This window comes from Vipera berus (genome assembly GCF_964194415.1).
Source record: "Vipera berus genome assembly, chromosome: 6".
Taxonomy (NCBI): Eukaryota; Metazoa; Chordata; class Lepidosauria; order Squamata; family Viperidae; genus Vipera; species Vipera berus.
In genome coordinates, this window is record NC_138208.1 from 60,403,383 (window position 1) to 60,429,019 (window position 25,637).

Here is a 25,637-nt window from a genome sequence, read left to right on the forward strand (position 1 = left end):
TGTAAACATGCAACAATTATTGAATCAAGACATATATATGTATTTTTAAATAGATATAGCATTTAAACACCCTTGTTTACACATGCACAGAGCAATCCCTGGTACAATGGGTAGTCCAGCTGTCCCCAAAATATGTTCTTTAGACATCTGAGAGGAGCGGTGATTAAACATTCATATCAGAACACTTTATTATGGCTTTGTTCCTCTTACTGCCACATTGTAGACCTGTAAAAAACAAGAAATTTTCCACACTGTGAAACTATTTTGTGATTACAGTGTACGAGTTCTGTGCTATTTGGAACTAGTAAAGCTTAGGACAAGAGACTTGTGCACAATTGGATAACACTTTTAAAATGTGCAACTTGCTCTAAAATGGCATGAGGGAATAATTATTTCCTTGATACTAATTTCTGGAGTGTTATTTCAGCTCAAAAAATAATAGCGTAGACCTGTTTTCTGATTAGGAAACAAAGAATGCATTGGCTGAAATGGAAAAGATTCATATACATATAAATATGCACATCAGAAACACAATACTGTCCCATGATTGCATATACTATTAAATCAAATTTAATGTGTCTTTGGCAAGTATTTAACATAACATATTTTTACTAGCTTACTACAGAATAGAATATCAAGTATGTACAAAGTCTTGGAATATCAATTCCCATCATGCTATAGTTGTTATACAAAGAATACTACTGACATAATTAAAAGTAGGTAAAGCATAAGTTGCATTTGCTTACTTTAGCTTTACTGCCGAACTGAATGCAGAAGATAACAGGAAAAAGAAAGGAAGATATCGGACAGGGGACCATTCATGCTATGATAATGAAAAGATGTTAAGATATGGAAAAGATATAAATGGATGGGTTTCTGTCCCCATCCATTTATATGCACAATTAGATTATAAAGTTGTTTGAAGTTGGCAGCAAGGAGTTTTTAATTCTCAATTGTGTAACCATAAACAATAATCCAGTTTCTTCATCCTAAATCTGCAAATTTATGTGGTCAAAAATACATGAAGGACAAAAATAGATTTTGTTCAGTTCTTTCAATTCTTTCAAATTTATTTTTTATTGGGAGCTATAAGGGTTTTTTTTGTCCTAGACCATGGGTGTCAAACTCTCATCACATGACGTGTTGTGACATATTGTGATTTTACATTGCTGGAGCTGAAGTGGGTGCGGCCTCCGTATGATGCAACTGGCCCGTGGGCTGGCAGTTTAACACCCCTGTCCTAGACCAACTATTCATTTAATCACTTCCCCAAACCTCCTAGCATGCCAGTTAGAGGATACATGCAGCTGTTAACACTGAGAAGGGTTGGGCAGCTATAATTGTACCTATTAGTCATCGTCATCATCATCCTCTGGTACAAAGATATCATGTTCTTCAAGCAAAGCTGCAAAACTTTTGCTGATTTGTGTCCCAACATAGAGAAAGGGAATTACAACGGCAAACACACGGACAAGACCAAATGGCATCTAAAACAATTCATGAGAAGCTGGTTAATATCTCTTCGCACATATTCAAATGCACATGAACAAATTTATAGTTGCCAGAGTATAAGTAGAACTGATGGAAAGAACAAAAAGAATCACGCAGCTGCCTCAGTAAATTTAACTCTTGTCTTATTGTAGTTACTTTCAGGTGCAAGCATTTTTTGAAAATTACCTTCAGAGGAAGAATTTATGAAGAATCCATAGACTGAATTAAGTACCCAGCATCATTAGAATAATATAGTTAATAAAATACATCTTCAGGATGTTTCAAATTACAAACACAGATATCACAGAACACAACTGTATCCGCGTTTAGATGATCTCAGTTTCTATCCCAGTCATCATAACCACCTAGCTCAGGGGTAGGCAACCTCGGCTCTTTTATGACTCATGGACTTCAACTCCCAGAATTCCTGAGTCAGCTCAGTTAATAATAAATAAAATAATAATAATAATAATAATAATAATAATAATAATAATAATAATAATAATAATAATAATAATAATAATAATAATAATAATAATAAAGTTGGAAGGGACCTTGGAGGTCATCTAGTCCAACCCCCTGCTCAGGCAGGAAACCTTATACCATTTCAGGCAAATGGCTGTCCAGTCTCTTCTTAAAAACCTCCAGTGTTGGAGCATTCACCACCTCTGGAGGCAGGTTGTTCCACTGATTAATTGTTCTAACTGTCAGGAAGTTTCTCCTTAGTTCTAGGTTGCTTTTCTCCTTGATCCTTTTCTCCATCCATTGCTTCTTGTCCTGCCTCCCTCTTCTTTGTGGCAGCCCCTGAGATATTGGAACACTGCTATGTCACCCCTCGCCCTTCTCTTCATTAAACTACTACACATACCCAATTCCAGCAACCGTTCCTTATATGTTTTAGCCTCCAGTCCCCCAATCATCTTTGTTGCTCTTCTCTGTACTCTTTCTAGAGTCTCAACATCTTTTTTACATCGTGATGACCAAAACTGGATGCAGTATTCCAGGTGTGGCCTTACCAAGGCATTGTAAAGTGGTATTAGTACTTCACTTGATCTTGATTCTATCCCTCTGTTAATGTTGAAGTCCATGAGTCATAAAAGAGCCGAGATTGCCTACCCCTGACCTAGCTCTTTGATTTTCAACCTACGCGGGGCTTTCGTGTCCCCTCTACATCGGTCTTCCTCGAATCTAACCACTTGTCAGGTGACGCCCAAAGGTGCTTTTTCAAGAGGCTTTTTTTTCTTGAAAAAGCACCTTTGGGACAACCATGACCTGGATGACTGAGAATCTCCATAGACATTGCAGCTGAAGCTGCCGCCGAGTTTTAAAATAACTGCGGCGTGGCATACGGCATTTTCGGGGATGACAGAATAGGAAACCGCTTGCAACAGGATAACGGCGTCCCTGAAATAAGCCGGCCTGCTGAGTATTTGGCCAACCAACTTAAAAGCGTTCCCGTCAATCACGACAAAACAAGATTCATTGGGAAGTTCCAAGTTCCAGTAACATTTTCTCATATTGACTAACGGAGGGGGACCACGACTTCAGCTTTTCAAAAATAATAATAATAATTAATAATAATAATAATAATAATAAATATTAATATTAATAATAATAATATTAATAATAATAATAATAAATATTAATATTAATAATAATAATAATAATAATAATAATAATAATAATAATAATAATAATAATAATAATAATAATAATAATAATAATTGGGGATGTCACTTTCCCCAGCGCTTCTCCGAGAGGAAATAAAATCCTCGCCCTTTAACAACGCGTTATTTCCGCGTCGGCCCCAGCAACTGTTTTATCGCTAGGCAACGAACACTAATATAACCCGCCCTTCCCAATAAGCTACACGCGATTGGCTGACACAACATGCCAATTTACGCCATCCTTGCTAAGCGATTGCTCGGTTTGGTTCCTACCCGTTTCCCCTTTAAAAGCCACGGCTGCCTTTCACACTCACTTACTTTGACGGGTTTAGGCAAGATGGCGCCGGTCCGAGTGACGGTTATATTTCGTGAGGATAAAACGGTTGCTAAGGGCGCCTTCTGGTTGTCGACGGGTCGCAACCTTGCCCAAGAGCCAGCCACTGACCATAACCGCGAAGCCATCTCCTCTAGGCAGCTCCTCCCCTAGGAATCGGACACTTTCTTGATAACCGGAACTAGCGAAAGAATGGGCGGTGTTTTTTCAAACCTCGCGAGATATCAATAGGCGGAAGGAGAGATTTAAATCGCGGTTGTCTGTTTGAATTAGTCTTTTTTTAGGTTTCCGTTTAGATGACATGTTTAAATTCTTCTGGAGCGGCATCGAAAGTTGCCAATAAAAAATAGAATACTTTAGTAACAGAATTTTGTCTTATCTTTGTATCTCTGCTGTCCTCCTGTGATTCGTTGGAGTCTTGTAATTTGGGCTGTCCTGACTTATTTCTCAGTCCATGTCAACCCCCAGACTTAATAGACAGTGAGGGCCTAAAACTATTTTTATTAGAGCAATTGCAGTAACAGAATCTTGCAAGTCTAAATGTGCTTCCCTTTGATCCTGTGAATTGGGGGGATGAATGACCAATGTCTCGGTCATGGATTCAAGTTTATCTGATTGCCTTGGTAAATGATCTTACCTCTGCATTCCAAGGTCCTCTATAAAATTTAAACAGGGTAGGAAAAACACAAGTGGCTCTGGACTCTTCTTATAATAGTGATGGGAAGGAAGACAGATGTGGGCTAAGAATGGAGGCCTCAGCTAAGTTCTGGCATTTATGGTGCAATTATTTTTCTGGAATTGTTTTCTTTGCAGCTTCTGGCCAGATCCAGTCCAAATTAACCCCATACCTCAAAGCAAAGACCTGTTTTCTACTTTGAAGTCAGCTAACCCACACGCTCCTTCTAATGCTTCAAGATCCACTTTCACCCTGTTTCACTCCCCAAATCTCCTTAGAAAATTTCAAAGCCCACTTTGCAGCAGGATATCTGTATCTGACCAATAAATAGATGGTTCCAAAACTGGACATTTAACCAATGCTCCTCACTTCACATGCTTCATGTTCCATACTAAATCTAAGTAGTCATTGTGATGGGAGGTTGAGGCCAGCAAGTCCCTTTTCCTCTGCATAAAGGATTGGTGAAATCCTAGCCACTGAACCTCTGTGATGGTGGTGATGGGTGTATCTAGAAACAAACGAAAGTGTTGTGATTCAGTGTCAGCCTGTGCTCCCAGCAGCTGAGTCCGATGAATCTGAGGAGGAGGAGTGGTTTGGAGAACCTTTGGTGTCAGAGGGAGGCTCTGATGCACTGCAAGACTCTCAGCCTGGACCCTCCAGTCATGTTCCTCATGAGACTCAGCTGTGTGAGTATGAGGTGTTGGACTCAGAAGAGTCACAGCTGAATCTGTTCAGACACTAAAAGCAGAAGGCAATCCAGCAGAGCAGAGCAGAGAAAATCAATGAGGCAACTCAGTGAGAGGAGGAGAAGGCAGTGAGAAGCCACGCCTTGGGACTGATAATAAAAGGGGAAGGTGTAGGCGGGGCTGGTTGCTGAAGGCAACCGTTTGGAGACATTCTAAGAGAAACCTGGTCTGTTCTTGCAACTTCTCTTTACCTCTTGTTTGTTGACTCTTGTTTGATATTTTGATTCATTTATTGAAGGAAATATTTTGTTGCTTTTTTGTTTGAACTGTAAATAAATTTGGGTTGGGTTTTTCCAGCCTATTGACTGTACAAAGGAAAAAGGGGGTTGTCCCTGACACACAAACAGGGCCGGGCGTAGGCTGGAACAGAACAGAAGGCAGAAGTTTCTTTCCAGTGGACGGACTGCCTTTTCAAGAGTGCCAACATTCTTACTGTAAAAAATTCTGTTACAATTCCTCTGATGCTATGGCTGAGCTGAAAAAAGTCAATTTAACCATCAAGCTTAGATAATGGCATGGAAGCTGAACTGATAAAAGCAGATAATTTCACCAAAAATGTATCAAAACTGCAATTTTGGGAATCACTAGAAAATGTGATGGCCTCCCAAGATAAGACTTTGCAAAGATAAAATTATCAGGGATTGCCACATGACAGCATATATGCTATTTCTACCTCTCTTTATCTTATGGGCACAGACTATTGGTTTCTTTTTGGTTTTTTAGAAGTTTTTAGAACCTTTCAACTCTAAAGTAAAAACAGTTCTCCTGATAATTTTAAAAACAAAATATTTATTCATATTTTTGTGTAAATAAAAAACATTCATGAAAATCTGCAATTCATAAATTTGTTTCCAAAGTAGACTTGGATTAAGATAGACTCCCTTCTGGAAACTATAAAGTAAGTGTACGCTATTTTAAAAATAATCAAGTTTGAGCCACACATAATTATGAAATAATATTGTACTTTCCTATTTTGGGTAAAATGCAATTTATAAAACACATTTTATATAACATAATATGCAATATAACATTACCAGAATGTTATAGGTTATTAGCTTTATTATAAAATTTAGCATGCTTTTTATTATTAATAACAGTATTATTGGTTGTGATGAAAAATACTGGAAGAAAAATAATTTCTGGAACCAGGTATACATCAATCCCAATGTAATTCAAACAATTCCCCAAACTTAATTTTACTAATGTGTATCATGGCAATTTAGTTTTATTTCACTGAGCAGTCAAGATAATTCTTTTTCTTTCTGAAGTAATCTTAGATTATTGCAAATGCCCAATAAACAAAGTATGTAACTGATGGCTATTACTAATGCTGTATTAATCTGTAAGGTTCTTGTTTCATTAATTCAATAATTAGCTACATTCAAGGTCATAAATGTAAGCCATTAAATTGTGAATGGGCCCCCCATAATCAGAAAGCAGCAGAATGGTAAATAATGAATGCTTAACACTAAAAAATTAAACTCATATTCACATGAAATTATGTAAGATTGCTTTGGATGACTTCTTGCCATTAATCTGTAGCAATATTATGGATGGAATTTAGAACAAAGTATCAAAAGAAACAAACATAGCTTAGTCTAGTCTTAGAAAACTATTGTATGGAAGTGATACTGAGGATGATTAAATGATCACACATTACATTAACAATTTGAAAGCAGTTGCTGATATTTATTTGGCTTTTTTATCTAGACTGTGTTGCTTTGGTAACCTTACTTGTGCTTTTTCTACCTTTTGTGTTAGTGGAAACAGTCCTCAACGTACGACCACTATTGAGCCCAAAATTCCTGTTGCTAAGTGAGATAGTTAAGTGAGTTTTGTCTCATTTTACAATCTTTCTTGCCACAGTTGTGTAGTGAATCATTGCAGTTAAGTTAGTAACATGGTTGTTAAGTGAATCTTACTTTCCCATTGCTTGTCAGAAAGTCACAAAAAGTGATCATGTGACCCCAGGACACTGCAACCGTCATAAATATGAGTCAGATGCCAAGTGCCTGAATTTTGATCACATGGCCATGGGAATGTTGCAGTGGGGTTGTGTGAAAAACAGTGATACGTCAATTTTTTTCAGTGCTGTTTTCAAGGACTGTCCATATACGAAGTTCCAAAAGATAGAAAAAACAGGTAAGCTCAGCTAAAGGCATATCTAAGGTATGACTACGAATCATATACTGTTCTTATATTTTATGAGGCTGCCCAGTGTTGCATCTGAGTGCATGAGGTGGGACGTTCCTGAACAAAAAAATATATTTTGACTATAAATTCTTGAGGTGGTCGTATGGAAGCAACTTTTCACAGCTTTGTCCTCATTTGCATGAAAATCTAAAATATATGAAATGCCTATAGTTAAAATATAATGTATACATTGTATGATCTGTTTTTGTAATGAACAGAAAGGCAACTCACTACTATATTGTTCCAGCATCTATCAAAATAGCTACAATATACAGATGAAATACAATTAATAGTTGTGTATGGAGAAAAAAGGAGGAAATCATACATGGATTCTTCTCTTGCATGAAGAAGTAGACTTTCTGAAATAAAGGTCTGAAACACTCTTTTGAGCTGATATAGCAGTTTCTTAGAAATATCTTCTTAAATTCTGAATGGTGCATAATTAGGAATATGGTGTTTTTAGAATTCTTGGCAATAAAGTGTAGTGGTAATATATAATAGAAAGCAGACTATTAATCATCCAGTCTGGAAGATGCAATAATGGCTGTTTCTTAGATTTTATCAACTAGGAATAAAACCTGCAAGTAAAATAAGGACTCCTGCCTTGGGCAGAGGTTTGGACTAAAAGACTACCAAGGTCCTTTCCAACCATATGATTCTATAAGCAGAAACCTACCTTATGTCCATTTCGCTCTGTCCTACAAAATGTATTTTCTTCAATGTGTTCCTATTTCTACTGTCTTCTTTCTTTCCATCCACTCTCTTCTCACCTCTGCAATTTCCTGACCGTACCAATTATGCAACTTTGAGAAGCAGGTAGTCTCTGGAGATACAGGACTTTCCTGTGTGGCAGAGGCAAACCCAGCCAACAATGCTCCACCTACAGCACTGCCTGTCGGTTTTCGACGAGGAGGTAAAGGTGGGGGCTTCAGAAATCCTCCACTGAAATCAGAATATGCCATTTCTGCAAGAGTGCAACTATTGTTCCCTGTGGAGTAACCATTCTCCAAGATGACAGGATGCTCTTGAATGGATACCATCATGGGATTTGATAAATGCCTTTTGCGGCCAGAAGACAATTTCTTTGGTGATTTATGGCTAGCAGCTAAGCTCCTCTGAGCCTCTTCCAGCTGTTTCTCTAGTTCCTTAACTACTAGCCTCATATAATCAAAGCTGGCTCGTGAAAGTGCCTTCACCCAAGCCTCCATGGCAACTTGGCAGTCAGCAACCAACACATAAGATTTGCAACCACTGCTATCAAAGCGGATGGCAAAAGCAAATTCCTCAGCAGCTTCACATAGTTCCACGGTGCAGCCCTCTAACACAATGAGACCCAGGGGGTCACAGTTCTCCCGCTCTTCAAAGTAGAACAGCAAGTTGCCCTTGAGAATGAACCAGCGGCGCTGGTAAGAGGTGATATGATGGTTGTGATGATGGCGTTCCATACGCTTGCACAAAAAACCAGTATGATCGGCTGGAGAGTCACATGTGGCATAATGTACCACACTACGTTCATTGAGTTTCATTGTAGTAATCTGCCTTCCAGAACAGAATGAGAGGAAATGTACTGAATTATCACATGATGCATATTATTAATCCAGATAAAACTTAATATAACACTATATACACACATATACACTGCTGCTATAAAATACTGATTGTATGGAGATGGCAGTCACAACCATGCAGGCAAAGGCATGACTCTTTTTATGTGCAGGACTTCATGTCATCATGCACACCACTTTTGACTTTTGACACCCCATTTCCAGTGGATGCTCCTGTCTGCTGTTTAACCTTCCTTCCTAAGGATCTTATTGTGGATATTTATACACTATGGAGCTAGACCATATAACTTCTGACACTAAAATAATAAAAAGCAGGACAAGAAGCAATGGATGGAAACTAGTCAAGGAGAGAAGCAACCTAGAACTAAGGAGAAACTTCCTGACAGTTAGAACAATTAACCAGTGGAACAACCTGCCTCCAGAACTGGTGAATGCTCCAACACTGGAAGTTTTTAAGAAGAGACTGGACAGCCATTTGTCTGAAATGGTATAGGGTTTCCTGCCTTAGCAGGGGGTTGGACTAGATGACCTCCAAGGTCCCTTCCAACTTATTATTATTATTATTATTATAAAAGGGATTCTCTCATTGCTTGTTTAATAAAATGAAAAAATCTTGATCTTTGTCATAACTACATTTATTTGCAACAAATTTCCACCTGCAGTGTAAATGACCATGGATTTTCCTTAAGAGTTTGGGTCCCCCAGGTCCAAGAGTTGGGAGTATTTCCATCCTTGGTCCTGGATGGGTTGGTACTGCCACATTCAGATGAGGTATGTAATCTCAAGGTTTCCCTGGACTCACAGATTCTGAAAATGTTAGTTGTGTCTATTCCTGGACTGTGAAGACTTTCTTATGGTCATTCATACCTTAATAACCTCATGATTGGGCTCTGTAACACACTTTACATGGGGTGCTTTGAAGACCTTCTGGAAGCTTAGTTGAGAATGCAGCAGCAGACATTGGGGCATAGTTTGTTGCACCTACATAAAACTGCTATTTCATGAACTGCACAGGCTCCCAATAGGCTTCTCAGTGGGATTCAAGTTGCTGGTTATCACAGGGGTCCCCCAACCCCTGGTACTAGTCAGTGGCCTGTTGGGAACCGGGCTGCACAGCTGGAGGTGAGCAGCAGGCAAGTGACCTCTTTTCCAGGTCTGTGGAAAAAATGTCTTCCATGAAATCAGATCCTGGTGCCAAAAAGATTGGGAACCACTGGGTTATCACTTTTAAAATCCTACATAGCATAAGACCAAACATCTGCCTGACTCTATGCTCCCATTGGGAAGACATGTTCCAAGTACAACTTACTCCTCATACTTCTCTTTTAAACTTCACCTTCTTGTAGAAAACAGGGGAGCATGCCTTTTTGGTGGTTCCTCCTCTCTCTCTCAATATATGGCAGGCCTCAACTCTGCTCTTCCTAGGCTAAGTCTAAGACCTGCCTTTTCCCCTAAATATTTGGATTCAGCAGCACCCCCTTTTGATTTCTTTTTATAACAATACTGGGCTTGATCACCATTTTATATCTAATATTTAATACAACTCAATTTGAAAAAAACTGGACTCACCTATTGCCCAAACCAGAATGGCCATGGAACACAATGCCCAAGGAGTAGCCAGGAGGGGGATGCCCATACCAGTCTAAAGTGGCCAGTAAGTGCCAGGCTGCTCTCGCTCCTGACTACACCACAAAGGAACAATGGCGAAATGTGGGATTCTACCTAGCTGTGTCAGGAAAAAGTGGAAACACTAATGGTAAGGTTCCCCTAAGGCAGCCTGAGATATGAACAGGGAAACAGATGAAGGCATCATCCTGAACATACAGAGGAAGTTGTTGCAGTTATACACTTATATATGGCACAAGGTCCAAGTAGAAGTGCCACTGCATTGTAAGCAAAAGGCTGCAAGTTTAATTCCTGGCATCTCCAGGTAAAGACAGGAGGACGAACCCAACCCCTGGTTCTACAGCAGCCTTCTCAAACTTGGGCTGACTGTCCAGATCCGTAGAGCCTGCTTTTCCCCAAGTGCCTGGAGAAGACCAAATAGATGGTTTCTTCAGCAAAGTCACTTCCTCATCTCAGGCGGACCCGGAGCATGCAGAGACTAAAAGTTACCCTAGGTCTGGAATTTCCTTTTTTTCCTTTTCTCTCAGAAAGAAAACCCTTCTCGCAATCTTTCAATGTCACAGAGAAAAGGCAGGCTAGTTCAGGGACAGACCTATCCTAAGAAGCTGAAGCGACCCTTATCCATAATCGTACCTTACTCACACCATTACCCAGAACGACGTTAGCTTCGTCTTTTATCTACTCCGCTTTTCTTAAGTAGTCGCGTGTCCTCCTTCCTCTGCTGGACTTCCCTGTTACGGCGTCCTGGTCCTCGGGCAAAACCCGGAGCGCAGGATCATTAGAGCACAAGCAAATCCTGCCTCTATCCGGGGGGAGTTTTTTTCGCAATCCAGATTTTCCAATAGCTTCCCGAGGGGAGGTTTTCCTCTTTTCAGCCCCCCCCTTTTCTCTTGGGGTCCTGAAAGCCAAGTAGGAAAGAAGCAAGCCGTACGCCAACAAGCAGAGGCTTCTCCATCGTTTTTCTGTTCTGCGCGATGGCATCGCTTTTCCTTTAACATAAAAATTGGGTGGGTCATCTCCAAGTCAGCCGAAGTTTTCTCTTCCCAACCCGAAGAATGTTGCTTTTATTTGGGGAACCTGCATTTGAGACATAAGTGATATTCTGATATTTATTTTACTATGCACTACCACTTTTCCTCTAGAAACACATGGTCATGGGTATAGTTCCTCTCTCTCCCATTTTGTTTTCCGACAATACTGAGGAGATCGGTTGGGAGGCGATTTCAAATCACCTGCGAGATTGGTCACTGACTGGCATTTGAATTTAGTGTTCCCCACTCCTCGTCCAACCTCCCCCTAATCTAATGTAACTCCTTGTCTACCACAACGTATCACCTGAAAGAGGCGAGGGGTAACTCCCCATTTAGTGACTACTCATGTCCTACCATATTACGCATGCAGAACCCCAGCTTTCTTTTAAATATGTTAGTTTTATTTTCGGCCACTAGAGGGCATCGCGAGGCCACGAGTACATCTGAACCAGACTGAAGTCAGAAAACAGGATCCATAGGCAATTGCTAGGAGGCGGATTGCTTTAGCTGGGCGTCGTGAGTCGGTCGTACAGTATATTTGAAGAACTCTGAGTGTGGGCTGGCCCTGGAGAGTACAATAGAAATATGATTGAAGTTGACTTTCTGGGCCCGAGAATGATAGTTAATGAACAAAAGGTATTGCGTCCCTGTTCAGAAGGGAGAACTACAGTTGCTGCAGTGGGATTTGAAAAGGGAGATTTAAAAAGCGGACTATCCTTCTTGTTTCTTCTCAGCCTTCCCTTCCAATATCTGAAATGAATTAATTAGAAAAAGAGAAGACAACTTGTGGCCCAAGAAAGTCTGCTGCACAAGATGAGATACTTCTAGCCCCCTGCCCCCCCCATATTCCACAGAGAAGTTCCAATGCCTCAAAATAGGATTTGCAAGAACATTCCATTGCAACATCTGATGGCAGATTAGTTTGTGGGTACAACATAAACTGTGTGATGTGTTCTGTCCTGCCTTAAGACATTTTTTAATTCTCCCAAGGCCTGCCTACCACTTGCTTGCTGCTCACTCAAACACATTCTGCAGCTGAACTACCATATATTACTATCACAGAGCACCAATCATGCATGGACACAAGCAAGGCCCATTTAAACTGTCAACCACTTCTTTTAAGCTGGAGCCTTTGCCACTGTTGACTTTGCCATGCTGGGGGCCGGGAAAAGCCAGCATTTCTGGAGCTGGAATATCAATTGGGATTGGTAGAAAGAACAATTGGAGATTGAAGAGACAATTGGTGGCGGTAGGAAGACTTGTGCTTGCCTGAAACAGAAATCTCATGGTCCCTAGTAGTAAGTAGTAAGGCCAACCTAATTATACAGACATAGTTCATCTTTTCATTCTATATTCTCACCTGTCATTGCTGATATTACTAGAAAGAGAAAGGAAGAGACAATGGGTAAGTTTAAAACAGTGCAGTAAAGGGACAAAAGAGATCGGAAGAGTGGCTTCCATGGGTTCTGTAGCTAACCTGTCTCCACTGGATATTGACACTTGCGTCTCCCGTTCCATGCTATGTTATTCCTCACACATAGGCATAAAAGCAGCCTGAAACCACTTTTACTGGTTTGCTTTCTAAGCCTTGGACCACCTCAGTTCATAAATCTGCCATAAATATTCCAATTAGAATAATAAACAAGAGAGGCATCTCTGCTAAGGGACATAAAAGAGGCGGCATTATTCTGATCCTTGGACGAATCAAAAAGTCTCTTGGAGAAATTAGTCCAGCACCGAGTGAAAAGGGCTGAGCTCAAAAGACGCTCGCGTACACGTGTCACAGGGAGCGTCTGCTTCCTCTTTTCCTCGGGACAAAAGCGAGGGCGGTGGTGGAGTTGATAGGACGCTGATCTCAGCAGCTTATCGGCTCTACGATTGAGCAATCCAAGGGATCAGCTGATCGGTGGAAGGAAGCGAGCACGTGATTAGCAGCCCCGTGCAGGAAAGCAATCGACTTGCGGGCTTTCGATTGTCGCTGGTGTAAGTGCTGGTTGCAGCTTAATGTCCGATAGCGTAAGTGTCCTGATGTGTCTTGAAGTTTGGATGGGTGATATACGTGAAGGGTCGGGATGGGGAATAGTCTTTTTTCCCCCTTTTGTCTGATCAAAGATTGCACTATATGAAAATGGAACAGAAAAACGAATAATTGTTCCAGAGTACCTACTGATTACGATTACAGTTGTAGATTTGAATTAATTTAGGCCGTTTGCGCCATCAATGAAATATGTTTTCATTAAATGAAAAATACCGAATTTGCACGATTATTTCACCATTGTCTTGATGCAGTCTGAAGAAGGTATCTTTATAAATGCGGAAACTGGCTTGCAGCAGCCACGGGGAGGGGGGAGGCGGGTGGATTCCTGGGATCTTAATGGACACAGATTTGGCAACAGTTTGCAAGAAGTTTTCTGTTGCCTTTCTTCACGATTTTTAAACTTAGATCAGCTGACCTTAATGGTTTCCCATTCAGATACAGATAGGTCCAGCTGGTCCAGGTGCTGCTGCAATACTGTTCCATCCCAAACAAGTACATTGTGTGTAATGAAACTTTTTGCCGTGTTGGAAACGGAACCAGGCATTGACCCTATGGCTGATTCTGTATCTGCACATCTCAGAAAATTAAATTATTCATATGAAGCTACTTATGTTCAGTAGATAAGATTTATCTTAATCAAACTATATCGCATGATTGAAAGTAGCTCTCCAGAGACCTTGCGAAAGACTTCCTCTGGTGTGCAGTCTGAGATTCGCTCATAGCACATGTCAGAAAGTGAACCTGGGAATTGCTATATGCTGTTACCCTGCCACAAGCCATCTTTTATTTATTTTATTTTATTTTATTTTATTATATTTATATACCGCCCTTTCCCGAAGGACTCAGGGCGGTTTACAGGGTGATTAAAACAAAAAATACAAAAGTTAAAAACAGATTAAAAAAAAATTATATCCGTCCCTGAACAAATAAAACCCCAGTTAAAATTAAAATTAAAATTCTCAGCCTGGGCCAGAGAGCTCAAAGAGCCAGGTCTTCAGGTCCTGGCGGAACGAACGGAGGTCGGGGGCAGTCCTAAGCTCCACTGGCAGCTGGTTCCAAAGGGCAGGCGCACCCACTGAGAAGGCCCTATCCCTGGGTGTTGTCCGCCGGCAGTCTCTTACCGGCGGTACCCTGAGAAGACCCTCCCTGTGGGAGCGCACAGGACGAAGGGAGCTTGATGCCGGCAGCAGGTGTTCCCTCAGATAACCCGGACCCAAGCCATTTAGGGCTTTATAGGTCATCACCAGCATACTTGATGCCCTTCAAAGTGCTGGGCTGTGTCATTTCATGAACTCTACCACACTTCATTTAGTGGACCTGTGGAATCAACATAATTTTTTTATGAAAGTGTAGTATAATAGATACTGGTTAGGAATGCTGTGTCTGTAATTTTGCTTCTGTCACTGTGTATGCTTCAGGATCCTGCTCTAACAGCAGCATGAGTCCCAGAATGCAACACTGGGAACTTGTGTGTGTGTGTGGTGTAAAGCAGGGAAGGGTAAGTGGAATCCAGAGTCAGTTTCTTTTTCAATGGTTGTCATACACGTTTGCCTAATTCCTCCTGCAAACTGGGTGGGACAATCACAAATAAGAGTGATAAAGAACATATGGATTATATGTAAGCTCTCCAACAGAGCATTGTGCTGACGGCAGCTAGTGGCATTATAGTATGAAATGGAACGGTACAGTTTGAAGCACCATTTCAGAAAGTAAATTTTAGACAGAGCTGGCATGGGGTGGTTGGTAGATGGTTGTGAGCTTCTACCAGGGCTTTAACTTATTGTTTTAAATGGTTGTTTTATTGTATTATCATCTTTAGAACAACCAAGCATCTTAGATAAGCAAAACACCAAGATAAAATTTCATGAATTGTCATTAAGTTCTTGCGCTTTTTTCTTTCCTTTGAGTGAGTTTTGATTTTGGTAACTGCCTGGACTAGTGCCTACAATTTTTGTGGCAAGATTTTTAGAAACGTTTTGCCATTGCCTTTTTTCTAGGGCTAAGAAGACAATGACTGACCCAAGGTCATCCAGTTGGCTTCGTGCCTAAGGTAGTTTCTAGCCTGGTGCCTTAAGTATTTTGTTTGCTGCCCAGAGTCATTTTGGGTAAGTAACTATATAAATTTGTTTAACAAATAAATTTCATATATATCAACAGTGCTCTTAAAATCAGTGATTATCTACAAATAATATGCAAGAAAAGAGTCAGTTTGGTATTGTGGTTAAGGCACCAGGCTAGAAACCAGGAGACTGGTTTCACGAAGCCAGCTGGATGACCTTGGGTCAGTCATTGTTCTCTTAGCCTTAGAAAAAAGGCAATGGCAAAACATTTCCAAAAATCTTGCTACAAAAATTGCAGGCACTAATCCAGGCAGTTACCAAAATCAAAACTCATTCAAAAGAGAGAAGAGCAAGAGCTTAATGACAACTCATAACATTTTATCTTGGTGATAGGCATGTTTTGGTTGTTTAAGATGCTTGGCTGTTCTGAAGATGATAACCATAGTTTCCAGGTTCAGGCAAAAAAAGGTAACTGTCTAATTGAAGACTTCCACGTTTCACTGCACATTGTTAAAGCAAGAAAAATGGGTGCAGGCAGAGGTGAAACCTTGTAAATATTTAACCTCATTAGATATGGGTGGAAAAGCCATTGAAACAGAATGGAAACAATTGAATGTGATGTTTCATTATGTTTCTTCCCCCCTCTGCCCACCTCTTTTGCAGTGGTCATCCCCCAATCCCTTGTCATGAAATGTGTTATCTTCCTTCTTCTACTCCATGCCTTCTCCCTGGCTTTGGAGAATGGACTTATGAGAACGCCCCCAATGGGGTGGCTTGCTTGGGAACGCTTTCGTTGTAATGTTGATTGCAAGGAAGATCCCAATAATTGTATCAGGTAAGTGGAAGAACCTTGGAAATGGTACAAAATCCAATCTTTTTCCAGGTATGTTCCTGAGTTTCAGGATCCTTGGATTCAAGATGAGGGATGGCATCAAAGCTAGAAAATCTGAAGCTCCAAGGTGGCATCTGCCTTCCCTAAAAGCCCCCATGTTTCTCTGAATATTGTTGCCAAATTGTAGTTTAATTTTCTGATTGAGCATAGTTGAGAAAAGAGTGCTGAATCATTTTGCTATATAAAAATATTAATGAAAATGAAAACATATGAGGAAATCATTAATTAATAGACCTTGTACCGCAATATACAAACATGTTGTTTGAACAGGAACCAGTAAAAGAGCCCAACCTATAAGCTTTTGTTTATTCTCCTAGTGACATTGGTTGAATGAGGCTTATTTTCAAGAAACAGAAGGATTCTGTCCATAAGGAAGGACATTGATGAAAATATAATATTGTAGGAAGCTTTATTTTAATTTTATTTCCAGATTATTGCAGAAAAACAATAAGTATGAAAAAGCCTTGGTGGAGCAGTGGGCTAATGCCTCCTTAAGTAACACCAGCTGCCTGCAATTAGTGCAGGTTTGAGTCCCACCAGGCTCAAGGTTGACTCAGCCTTCCATCCTTCCGAGGTAGGTAAAATGAGGACCCAGATTGTTGGGGGCAATAAGCTGACTTTGTAATAATGCCGCTTGGGGGGGGGGGCTAATAAGCAGGCATATACATAGAATGAAGGCTATTGCTAAGCATATTGATTTGTGCTTTAGATTGTAAGCCGCCATGAGTCTTTGGAGAAGGGCGGGATATAAATGGGATTTTTTTTTAAAAAAAGTGATAGTGGAGACCTGACAGAGAAATGAACCTTTTTATCTATTGTGGAAAGTAAACTTGCGTGACTTTGGCAGATTGTGTCAGTGCATTATGAAGTCTGACATTGTCAGAGCAGTATTTTTTATGCCTGATGGTTCCCAATGGCTGTTCCACATTGGTCACTTTGCTTGTTGTTCTTGTTTCCTATAACTGCTTTTCCATTTGTGGGGCAGTGAGATTCTCTTCATGGAAATGGCAGACTGTCTGGCAAGGGATGGTTGGAAGGAGCTGGGCTACGAGTATGTGAACATTGATGATTGCTGGATGGCAAAGAAGAGGAATATGACGGGACATCTGATTCCGGATCCTGAGAGGTTTCCCAGAGGGATCAAAGCCTTGGCAGACTATGTAAGTGAATATTTCTGATGTGAGAGTGAAATCTAATGATCTAGCTGTGATTTTTTTAAAAAAAGATTAATTCCTTAGCCAATAGTAGAGAAATTCCAGAGGAACTTTGTGACTGCCCCAAAAGATCAAAGGCTTGCTTCTTAATTACTGTAAAAAATGTAGGTTCCTTCTTCAGGTAGGACTGGCCAATTTACAGCCATGGACCTGGACTTGTACAACAAGTTGAGCTGAGTGAAGCAACTTTGCTCAGAGTTATCCAGTGAGGAACATCCAGAGGGCCATGTTTCTGGGCAAGAAATTCTGCATCTAAATCACCAGATTTTTCTGCGAATTCAAACTCTACAGTTTCAGATGTAGTCCTTGGCATTGGATATTTTTAAAAAGCTTATCAGTTTTCTATTGTGTCATCCAGGTTGGTACCCTCCAGATATTCTGACCTTCAGTACTCCTAACACATTTCCAGCAGAGTGAATGGCTGTGCCGAATAAGGGTGATAGGATTTAAAGCCAACATATCTGAAAAACATTAGATTGGAAAAGAAAGGGTTGGCCATTTGGTAAAAAAACAACAATGAAACATACCTTTTAACTTTTTTCCCCATCTGACATCATCTTATGCAATGATGGGTAGAAGCATAATTTGAACTGGCCATTCAGTCAGCAGAAATGTTTGTATTCACATAAAATGGGGGGAAATGCTATCATATACTAAATATTACTGTTTCAGTGTTTTGTCTAGTTCGCTTTTGTATCTTTCCATTGGTGGAAACATAAGTTTACATACTACAAAGTAAGTGTTCGTTCTTGGAGAGTTTGTTTGGGTAACTAGTTATTCTTAGTTTTTAACACTCTACTCATTAGATATCTACTCTTACAATAAACAATTTCAATTTAAACCAACATTGTTGAGATAGTCTGCAAATAAAGAGGAAGAGGAAGAGATGGTGGATTAGCTTTTGAGGAAGTGATTAAAAATAGTTGCTCACTAACACCAACAATAACAATGTTTGTACTGTTTCCTCCATCATGTACATTCTTCATGGGTCTTCTGTCTTGATCTCACAAGTCATGACATATTTTGGCAGGTTCATTCACGGGGTCTGAAACTTGGCATTTATGGTGATCTAGGCACCCATACTTGTGCAGGTTACCCGGGTACTACATTAAATTGTATTGAACAAGATGCTTTAACGTTTGCACAATGGGGAGTGGATATGCTGAAACTAGATGGTTGCTACTCATCAGCAGATGAACAGGCCCAAGGTAAAGTTCAAGGCTTTATCATGCCTCTGTGTTGCTTCTTTTGTCAGTGTACCAAAAGTTGCTAAAATAATATATTTTAATTGGCTTTGTTTAAGATGTCAAATATAGATTTGGGATATTAATTATAATAAGCATCAACCAGCTAAAATAATTTGGTTTAAATGAATTCTGAATTTAACTTAAATGGATAATTATTTTTGTTTTCCAAAGGTTATCCTAGAATGTCCAAGGCTCTGAATGCAACAGGTCATCCCATTGCTTATTCCTGCAGTTGGCCAGCCTATCAAGGGGGACTCCCACCTTCAGTGAGTTGTATTTGAGGAAGGATGGGGCTGATCTTAAAGCTTCTGTCCATTGAACTTCAGAATTTTAAATGAAGGCTTTGCATCACATTTTAACAATTTAGTGTGACATGGGATCCATAAATGTACTCATTTAATTTGCAAGAGACACACTTCTTTAATCTTGTATTGAGTTTTAGAATCAATCCACTTAGAACTCTTGGCACGATGTTTTACTTGGCTGAGACAGTATTTTTTTTATTAACAAGCTTAGTACATGTAGTACTACATAACAGTATAGTGTTGTTGGATGTTACATATTTTGTTAATGATAGTGTTATAATTATGAGTGATACAGTTATTCTGTTAACACATCCTTTGAGCAGTTCTATCCATTTCTCTTTGCTATGGTGACACAGCTGTGTGGCTTTAGTTGAATAGCAAAATAATTATAGCTAATTGTTTAACTTAGTATTTCTTCTTTCCAATATATATATTTGCCATATATTAAGTACACCCAGACTAGCCAAAATGATGTAAATTGATCATTTTCAAAAGATAAATCATGCCAAGCTGACTGTAATTATTCTGTTTCATGCATTTGTTTTGTTTTAGGTGAATTATACTCTTTTAGCAAATATATGTAACCTCTGGAGAAACTTTGATGACATACAAGACTCTTGGGAAAGTGTCCTCTCTATTGTGGAATGGTTCTCAACGAATCAGGATGTACTTCAGCCAGCGGCTGGTCCTGGCCATTGGAATGACCCTGACATGGTAATGTTGAGCTGAAGAGGATCATATGAAAGCTAAATGGATGAGAGAGGCTCTCTTTGGAATTCTAAAGCTAGAAAAAAACTAATGAAGGTGATTGTTGGCAGGAATTTATATTGTCTATCATCTTGTTTTCAATTCTTGTATGTAATTTAAGTAGACAAGCCATTTGTGTTACATTCTTACATTTGTTGCACATACCCATTATTTTAATCTTAGTGAGTATAACCTACACTAGAAATATCACAGAAAACCTGAATTCTGTTAAAATAATTTGTACAAATAGGCATATATTGCTATTTTTTGCAAAAACATGCTACATTGAAAGGATAAGCAGTTATATATTATACTGATTCAATTATCCTGCAGTTCTGTGAAAATATAGCTTGTTTTGCTTATGTATGTTTATTTAGTTTTTAAAGTTTAACTCATTATCCTCTTCTATCCCTTCTAAATTCTTCATTAATTTAATAATTGGAATTCAGCTTTGATATTATTTCCTAAACTTTCTTCTAGAAGAAAATTTGGAAAGGTTATTCCAATCATAGGCATTGAGTAAACCTACCTAATTATTTATTTAGCATATGGGTAAATAAATTAATAAAAATTAATAATAATAAATACAAGTTACCTTTATTCAACAAGAGTTCTCTTGGAATCAGTCCATATGCAGCTCTTGTTTTCTTTTGCTTTCATTCTTGACGTCATTACCCATCTCTGGGTTAACCTCTCCTTTATCCTACAGCTAATCATTGGAAACTTTGGTCTGAGCCTTGAAGAGTCCAAGTCCCAGATGGCCTTATGGACAATTATGGCTGCTCCTCTTTTCATGTCTACAGACCTCCGTGTTATTTCTGAAAGTGCCAGGGAGATTCTACAAAACAAATTGATGATCACAATTAACCAAGATCCCCTGGGAATTCAAGGTCGTAGAATCCTTCAGGTAATGAAGGCCAAGCATCTGGAGAATCTTATTTGAATCCCTGGAACTCCAGAGGGTATATTCCTGCCTTTTGACCCTGTTATGTGGGAAGATCATTAATTAAGTCAAGGATATTTATTACATTCATAATGATCCTCTCTTCTAAGGAGCTTAGGAGACAATATATTAGCTTTCAACTATCTGGCATACTCCAGATCCTTTGACACTGTTGTTTTCATAATTTATCTGGAAGGAAGAAGGGTAAGGAAGCCTGTGTATATGGTGTTCCCCATGCTGTTTTTGGCTCAAATTACAGCACAATGAATTGGGTTAGACTGAGTATGAGCTTCATACCTCATAACAATTTCAGTTGAAGAATTGTTCTTTTCCTATATGATGACATCACCATTTTCAATTTATGTCCTGGGAAAGATTTCCTTTAGAAGAACATGTTGTTTAATCTGATTTTGTAGGAGAAATCTCACATTGAAGTATTTCTGCGGCCTCTTTCCCACTCAGCCAGTGCTCTGGTTTTCTTTAGTCGAAGGACAGACATGCCATATCACTACACAACTTCCCTTGCACAGCTCAATTTTACAGAGAATGCGGTCTATGAAGTAAGTGAAGAAACACCCATATGTGGTCTTCCTCTCCGTTGCTGAAAACATTGTAGGGGAATGGGATGACAAGCTGAAAATCTCATGTACTACACAGTAATGCTTACTTATATTTGCCCCGTGTTATTGAATTTAATATGGCATCCTGGCTTTTAGAAAGTTATTTAATAATCAGGTTATTTCCTGGGGTGATAAAACAGTACATAGCAAAATAAGTCATAAAACCAACACTCTTATCCCCTCTGCCAACACTACCATTCATTTGTGACGAAGGAGTAACAGGATTATTTACTATTTTAGAATTCAAGTTGTACGGCAATTAAGCTTTAGTATTTTTCATTGGGATAAACATTGCTATGGAATAGCTACTAGAATATATGAGTAGTTCCATAGTAGATGCACATATGATCATTTATCCATTTATCTTTTTTTGTTGTTGTTAGGCACAGGATGTGTACACCAGTGAAATAATCAGTGACCTGAAGATTGCTACCAACTTCACAGTGGTGATTAATCCCTCTGGAGTAGTTATGTGGTATCTGTACCCAGCAATGTACCTGGGACAGCCTTCCAACTTCATAAAGCAGCAGGTGAAAGCAAATAAATTCAATCCCTTTAATCTGTGATAGCCAGCAGTTGAATAACAATTTGGAAAGCTACTAAGGATTTACCACTCCCGATTGGTACACTTGTACTTCAACAAAGAAAAAAAAAAGATTGTGTAGGTTGGCAGTTTTACACAAGTAACATACAAATTGAGATCTACCTGTACACACAATGGAGATGCTATTACAGTAGTTCACTAGTATGCAGTCCAATATTTCTAAGTACAGTAGACATAAGCTTGTAAGCCGCCTTGAGTCTTCGGAGAAGGGCGGGATATAAATGGAATTAAAATAAAAAAATAAAATAAAAATAAATAAGTAGACATGTATTCTTATTTATATAGATTAGACTGCTAATGATGGTCACATGCTTTGAGATAGTCAACTAGAAGCTGGTTGCCTATATATGTAAGCATAAGCATAGGAAAAATTCATATTTTGTATAAGGAATTTCCTATAGATCACTGAATTGTAAATTTCCTGGATTCCAAAACAGAACTGGAATTGTCCTTTAATGCACAGAATTTCTGTTGTGCTATAGGTGTTCACTTGTAATGGTATCAGCTATTTCAGTAGTTGAAATAATTTCAAAAATTCTAAGTGTTCTAGCATTTCTTTTATTGTCACTTGTCTGACTGGCTTAATTTTCCAGGATTTTTAACATTTTTATTCTTTTGTTGTAAACAACTCTTTAGGGACTATTTTTTCACCATATGTTCAGATGTTTATATTTTAAAATACATTTTTAAATAAAGATTATTGTTTCAGAAATGATTTGATTAAAAAGCCATGTAAAGTGAATAAATTTTCAAAGTGTTTACTAATTCTGTAATTTATTTTTCCTAGTACATTTTTCCTGGTCACATACCTTTGATGTAACTGAATCCCAGAATTCCCAGAATTGCCCGCCAAAATATAGTCTATCACAGTGATGGCGAACCTTTTAGAGACTGAGTGCCCAAACTGCAACCCGAAACCCACTTATGTATCATTGGGTGCCGGGTGGGCGTGGCCCATTGGTGGGTGTGGCCCATTGGGTGGGTGTGGCCCATTGGGTGGGTGTGGCTGCGATGATAACGGCAGACTGGGTGGGAATAAAAAGTTCAATCAATTCCAACTTTGCGAGATCTTTTTTTTTCCTGTGAGAAGTTGAGATTGATTGAAACGTTTTTTTGCACATAGAGGCAGAGGGCTAAAGCAAAAAGGTTTTATAAAACCCAGCTGAAGGCCTAGGACGGGCGATGGCGCGTGTGCCCACAGAGAGGGCTCTGCGTGCCACCTGTGGCACATGTGCCATAGGTTCGCCACTATGGGTCTATCACATCTGGAGATTACCAAAATAAGTTTCCTGTTTTATCATCTTCACTATTCAATAAGCTACTTTTAGTACTGTGACAGTCTGACAGTCTGCCTGTCTATCTATCATCTATCTATCATCTATCAATCATCTGTATATATCTATCTGGATTAAAAGGCAGCGCTGAGGCACTGATCATAGCAGCATAAGTACAAGCACAAAGGACTATATCTATAGAAGCAAGGGTCTAGACGTGATCTAAGGTGCAGACTATGCAGAGAGGTCTGAGACAGAGTCTAACACACAATAACAGGGTGTAAGAAGCTGGCAACAACATCATATACTGAATGTCACAACCAAATATCATTCTGTACAGGAACATGTGCATGGTATATAGATTAGACCCAAGTCTCAATGGGAGATCCTACAGAAGGTCATGGAGAATAAGAGAGCTAACATCCTATAGGATAGCGGTGCCCATCCTTCCTGGCACCAGGGACTGGTTTTGTGAGACAATTCTATTGACTAGGGAGGAGCTTTGCGTGTAACCTAGATCCTGTGCATGGGCAGATCAAGCTTTGCTCGCTCACCTGCCACTTATGTGGCCCAGTTCCTACCAGCCATGGACTGGTACTGAATTACAACCCAGGGATTGGGGATTCCTGCTGTAGGACTTCCAGATCAAGATGGACAGGTATTAACCAATCAAGCAGCCATTATGGTAGTAGACATAATCAGAAGATAGCAGTGGTGATAGATGTAGCAGTGCCAAGTGATAGCAATAGGAAGAAGTAAGAAAAGCTGGATATGTACCAGTGCTTGAAAGAGGAATTAGAAAGGATGTGGAAAGTAAAGGCCAAATGGTCCAGTCATGGTAGCAGCACTCAAGGCTTAACTCATAAATTGGGAAAGTGGCTCCAACAGAACCTGGGAACAACAGAGCTTTCTATCCAAATGAGTGCATTGTTAGGAACAGCTAACAAACTCCCAGGTTTGGGAGGGAAGTGAGATTGAGGAAGATACATACTCATACCACCCCCACCCCCAACTCCCAACAAAATTGTGGCATATATCAAGGTGATGCATAATCTCTCCTGTTATTCTGCATAAACTTGAACTTCCTCAGCCAGCTAATTACAAGGAGGCATATGGATACAAGTTCAAGAATTGAACTATCATCAGTCATCTCTTCTACAGGGAGGACATCAAGTTGTACTGTATGTTAAGGGTGAATGAGACATTGACTCACTAATTCCCCTGACACAGATCTACAATGAGGCCTTTGGATGTTATCCAGATGAGAAGTGTGACTGCATGGTAGTCAGGAGAGGGAAAGTAGTTTTAACTGATGGCGGTTGAACTCCCAGCAGGCCACGTAACAGACACACAGGCCAGTTCAGGTACCTTGTTATCCCATTCACGAGAACTATGATGAGGCAAGGAAGTACCACCAAGGATAAGACAGGTTCTGAACAGCCAAAGCAATAGAAAGAACAAGATCCATGCCATCAAAATGTATGCCCTACTAGTCATTAGATACCCTTCCAGTGTAGTGACCTGGCCAAAAGACATGGAAGCTGCTGTTAAACACCTGAAAGCTCCTCACAATGTACAGGTTTCCACCCCAAGCCCAACATGCAGAAATTGTACACTAGTCAAAAAGAGTGGGCAGGGTCTGGTGAGTGTCAAAGCCACTGTCCTGGATGAAACTCAGAGCATCCACAAATACACCAGTAAGATGGTACTCAAAAGATGTACTACTGAGAGAATGCCTGAGGCAGCAGTAGACATGGAAAGATCAAGCAGGAGTGCCATGGCAAGAGAAGACCTTGCATGGAAAATACCATCAATAGATAACTGAAGTGGCAGTTTGATATTGTATATTAGTCTTAGCAAGAAACTAAGCCTTGTTAATGTCTAAGTCGCCCCATCTATTTAGTTTGATCTCTAAACATTCAGCGGAACTTGAAAAGCTTATAAAACTCACATTTTGCTGACAGCAAAATAGTGCAAACATAATTGTACGTTTTTTTATCTTGTGTACTTTATTTTTTTGAGTTCTATATTGTAACTCTACTTTGTAAGTTTCATTTAAGAAGTTTTATTTAGTCTGGGTCACTGACATGTAATACAGAATGCGATTTGAATGTATGTATGTAAACAAAGTTTGAAGCAGGCAAGAGCAAACTACTTTTGAATTGTTTCCAAATAAATTAGTCATAAAACCATCCAGAGGTCAAGCTTGAGGAAAACCTTACCAGGCACAATATTCAAATAGATTTTGTTAAGGAGAGTTTTCCATACATTCTTTAAAGAAAGGAATTATATCTCCCAGCCCACACCAACTGATCCTTGCACAAAATGATAAGTTATCAACATACCAATATAGACACAAATATA

The 25,637-nt window shown here is 39.5% G+C and overlaps 3 protein-coding genes across 8 annotated transcripts; 1 reads left to right on the forward strand and 2 right to left on the reverse strand.

The window, feature by feature from the left end:
- On the reverse strand, positions 1-3,787 carry SMDT1 (single-pass membrane protein with aspartate rich tail 1). 2 transcript variants are annotated; one of them, XR_014026956.1, is made up of 4 exons: positions 3,477-3,787; positions 1,347-1,487; positions 747-823; positions 1-225 (listed from the first exon to the last, which is right to left on the reverse strand). XR_014026956.1 is itself a non-coding variant. In XM_081331399.1 (3 exons), exons 1-2 carry the CDS (start codon positions 3,618-3,620, stop codon positions 1,350-1,352), a joined length of 282 nt encoding a protein of 93 aa, XP_081187525.1. In that variant the 5' UTR covers positions 3,621-3,787; the 3' UTR covers positions 72-225; positions 1,347-1,349. The 2 variants fall into 2 exon arrangements, 1 of the variants encoding a protein (XP_081187525.1); XM_081331399.1 differs by lacking the exon at positions 747-823 and having other exon boundaries at positions 72-225.
- Positions 3,788-7,099: 3,312 nt separating this feature from the next.
- Positions 7,100-11,164, reverse strand: PHETA2 (PH domain containing endocytic trafficking adaptor 2). Of its 2 annotated transcripts, none has more exons than XM_081330535.1 (2): positions 10,932-11,164; positions 7,100-8,646 (listed from the first exon to the last, which is right to left on the reverse strand). In XM_081330535.1, exon 2 carries the CDS (start codon positions 8,631-8,633, stop codon positions 7,824-7,826), a length of 810 nt encoding a protein of 269 aa, XP_081186661.1. In that variant the 5' UTR covers positions 8,634-8,646; positions 10,932-11,164; the 3' UTR covers positions 7,100-7,823. The 2 variants fall into 2 exon arrangements, with proteins under 2 accessions (XP_081186661.1, XP_081186662.1); XM_081330536.1 differs by having other exon boundaries at positions 7,100-8,642; positions 10,932-11,141.
- A 2,096-nt stretch (positions 11,165-13,260) lies between these two features.
- Positions 13,261-22,807, forward strand: NAGA (alpha-N-acetylgalactosaminidase). Of its 4 annotated transcripts, XM_081330601.1 has the most exons (11): positions 13,291-13,345; positions 15,365-15,472; positions 15,841-15,895; positions 16,091-16,262; positions 17,305-17,479; positions 18,564-18,741; positions 18,952-19,046; positions 19,638-19,799; positions 20,542-20,739; positions 21,192-21,335; positions 21,779-22,807. In XM_081330601.1, the coding sequence occupies exons 3-11, from the start codon at positions 15,841-15,843 to the stop codon at positions 21,959-21,961; spliced, it is 1,362 nt and encodes a 453-aa protein (XP_081186727.1). In that variant the 5' UTR covers positions 13,291-13,345; positions 15,365-15,472; the 3' UTR covers positions 21,962-22,807. The 4 variants fall into 4 exon arrangements, with proteins under 4 accessions (XP_081186728.1, XP_081186727.1, XP_081186729.1 ...); XM_081330602.1 differs by lacking the exons at positions 15,365-15,472; positions 15,841-15,895 and having other exon boundaries at positions 13,261-13,345; XM_081330603.1 differs by lacking the exons at positions 13,291-13,345; positions 15,365-15,472; positions 15,841-15,895 and adding an exon at positions 14,833-14,865.
- Positions 22,808-25,637: the final 2,830 nt, after the last annotated feature.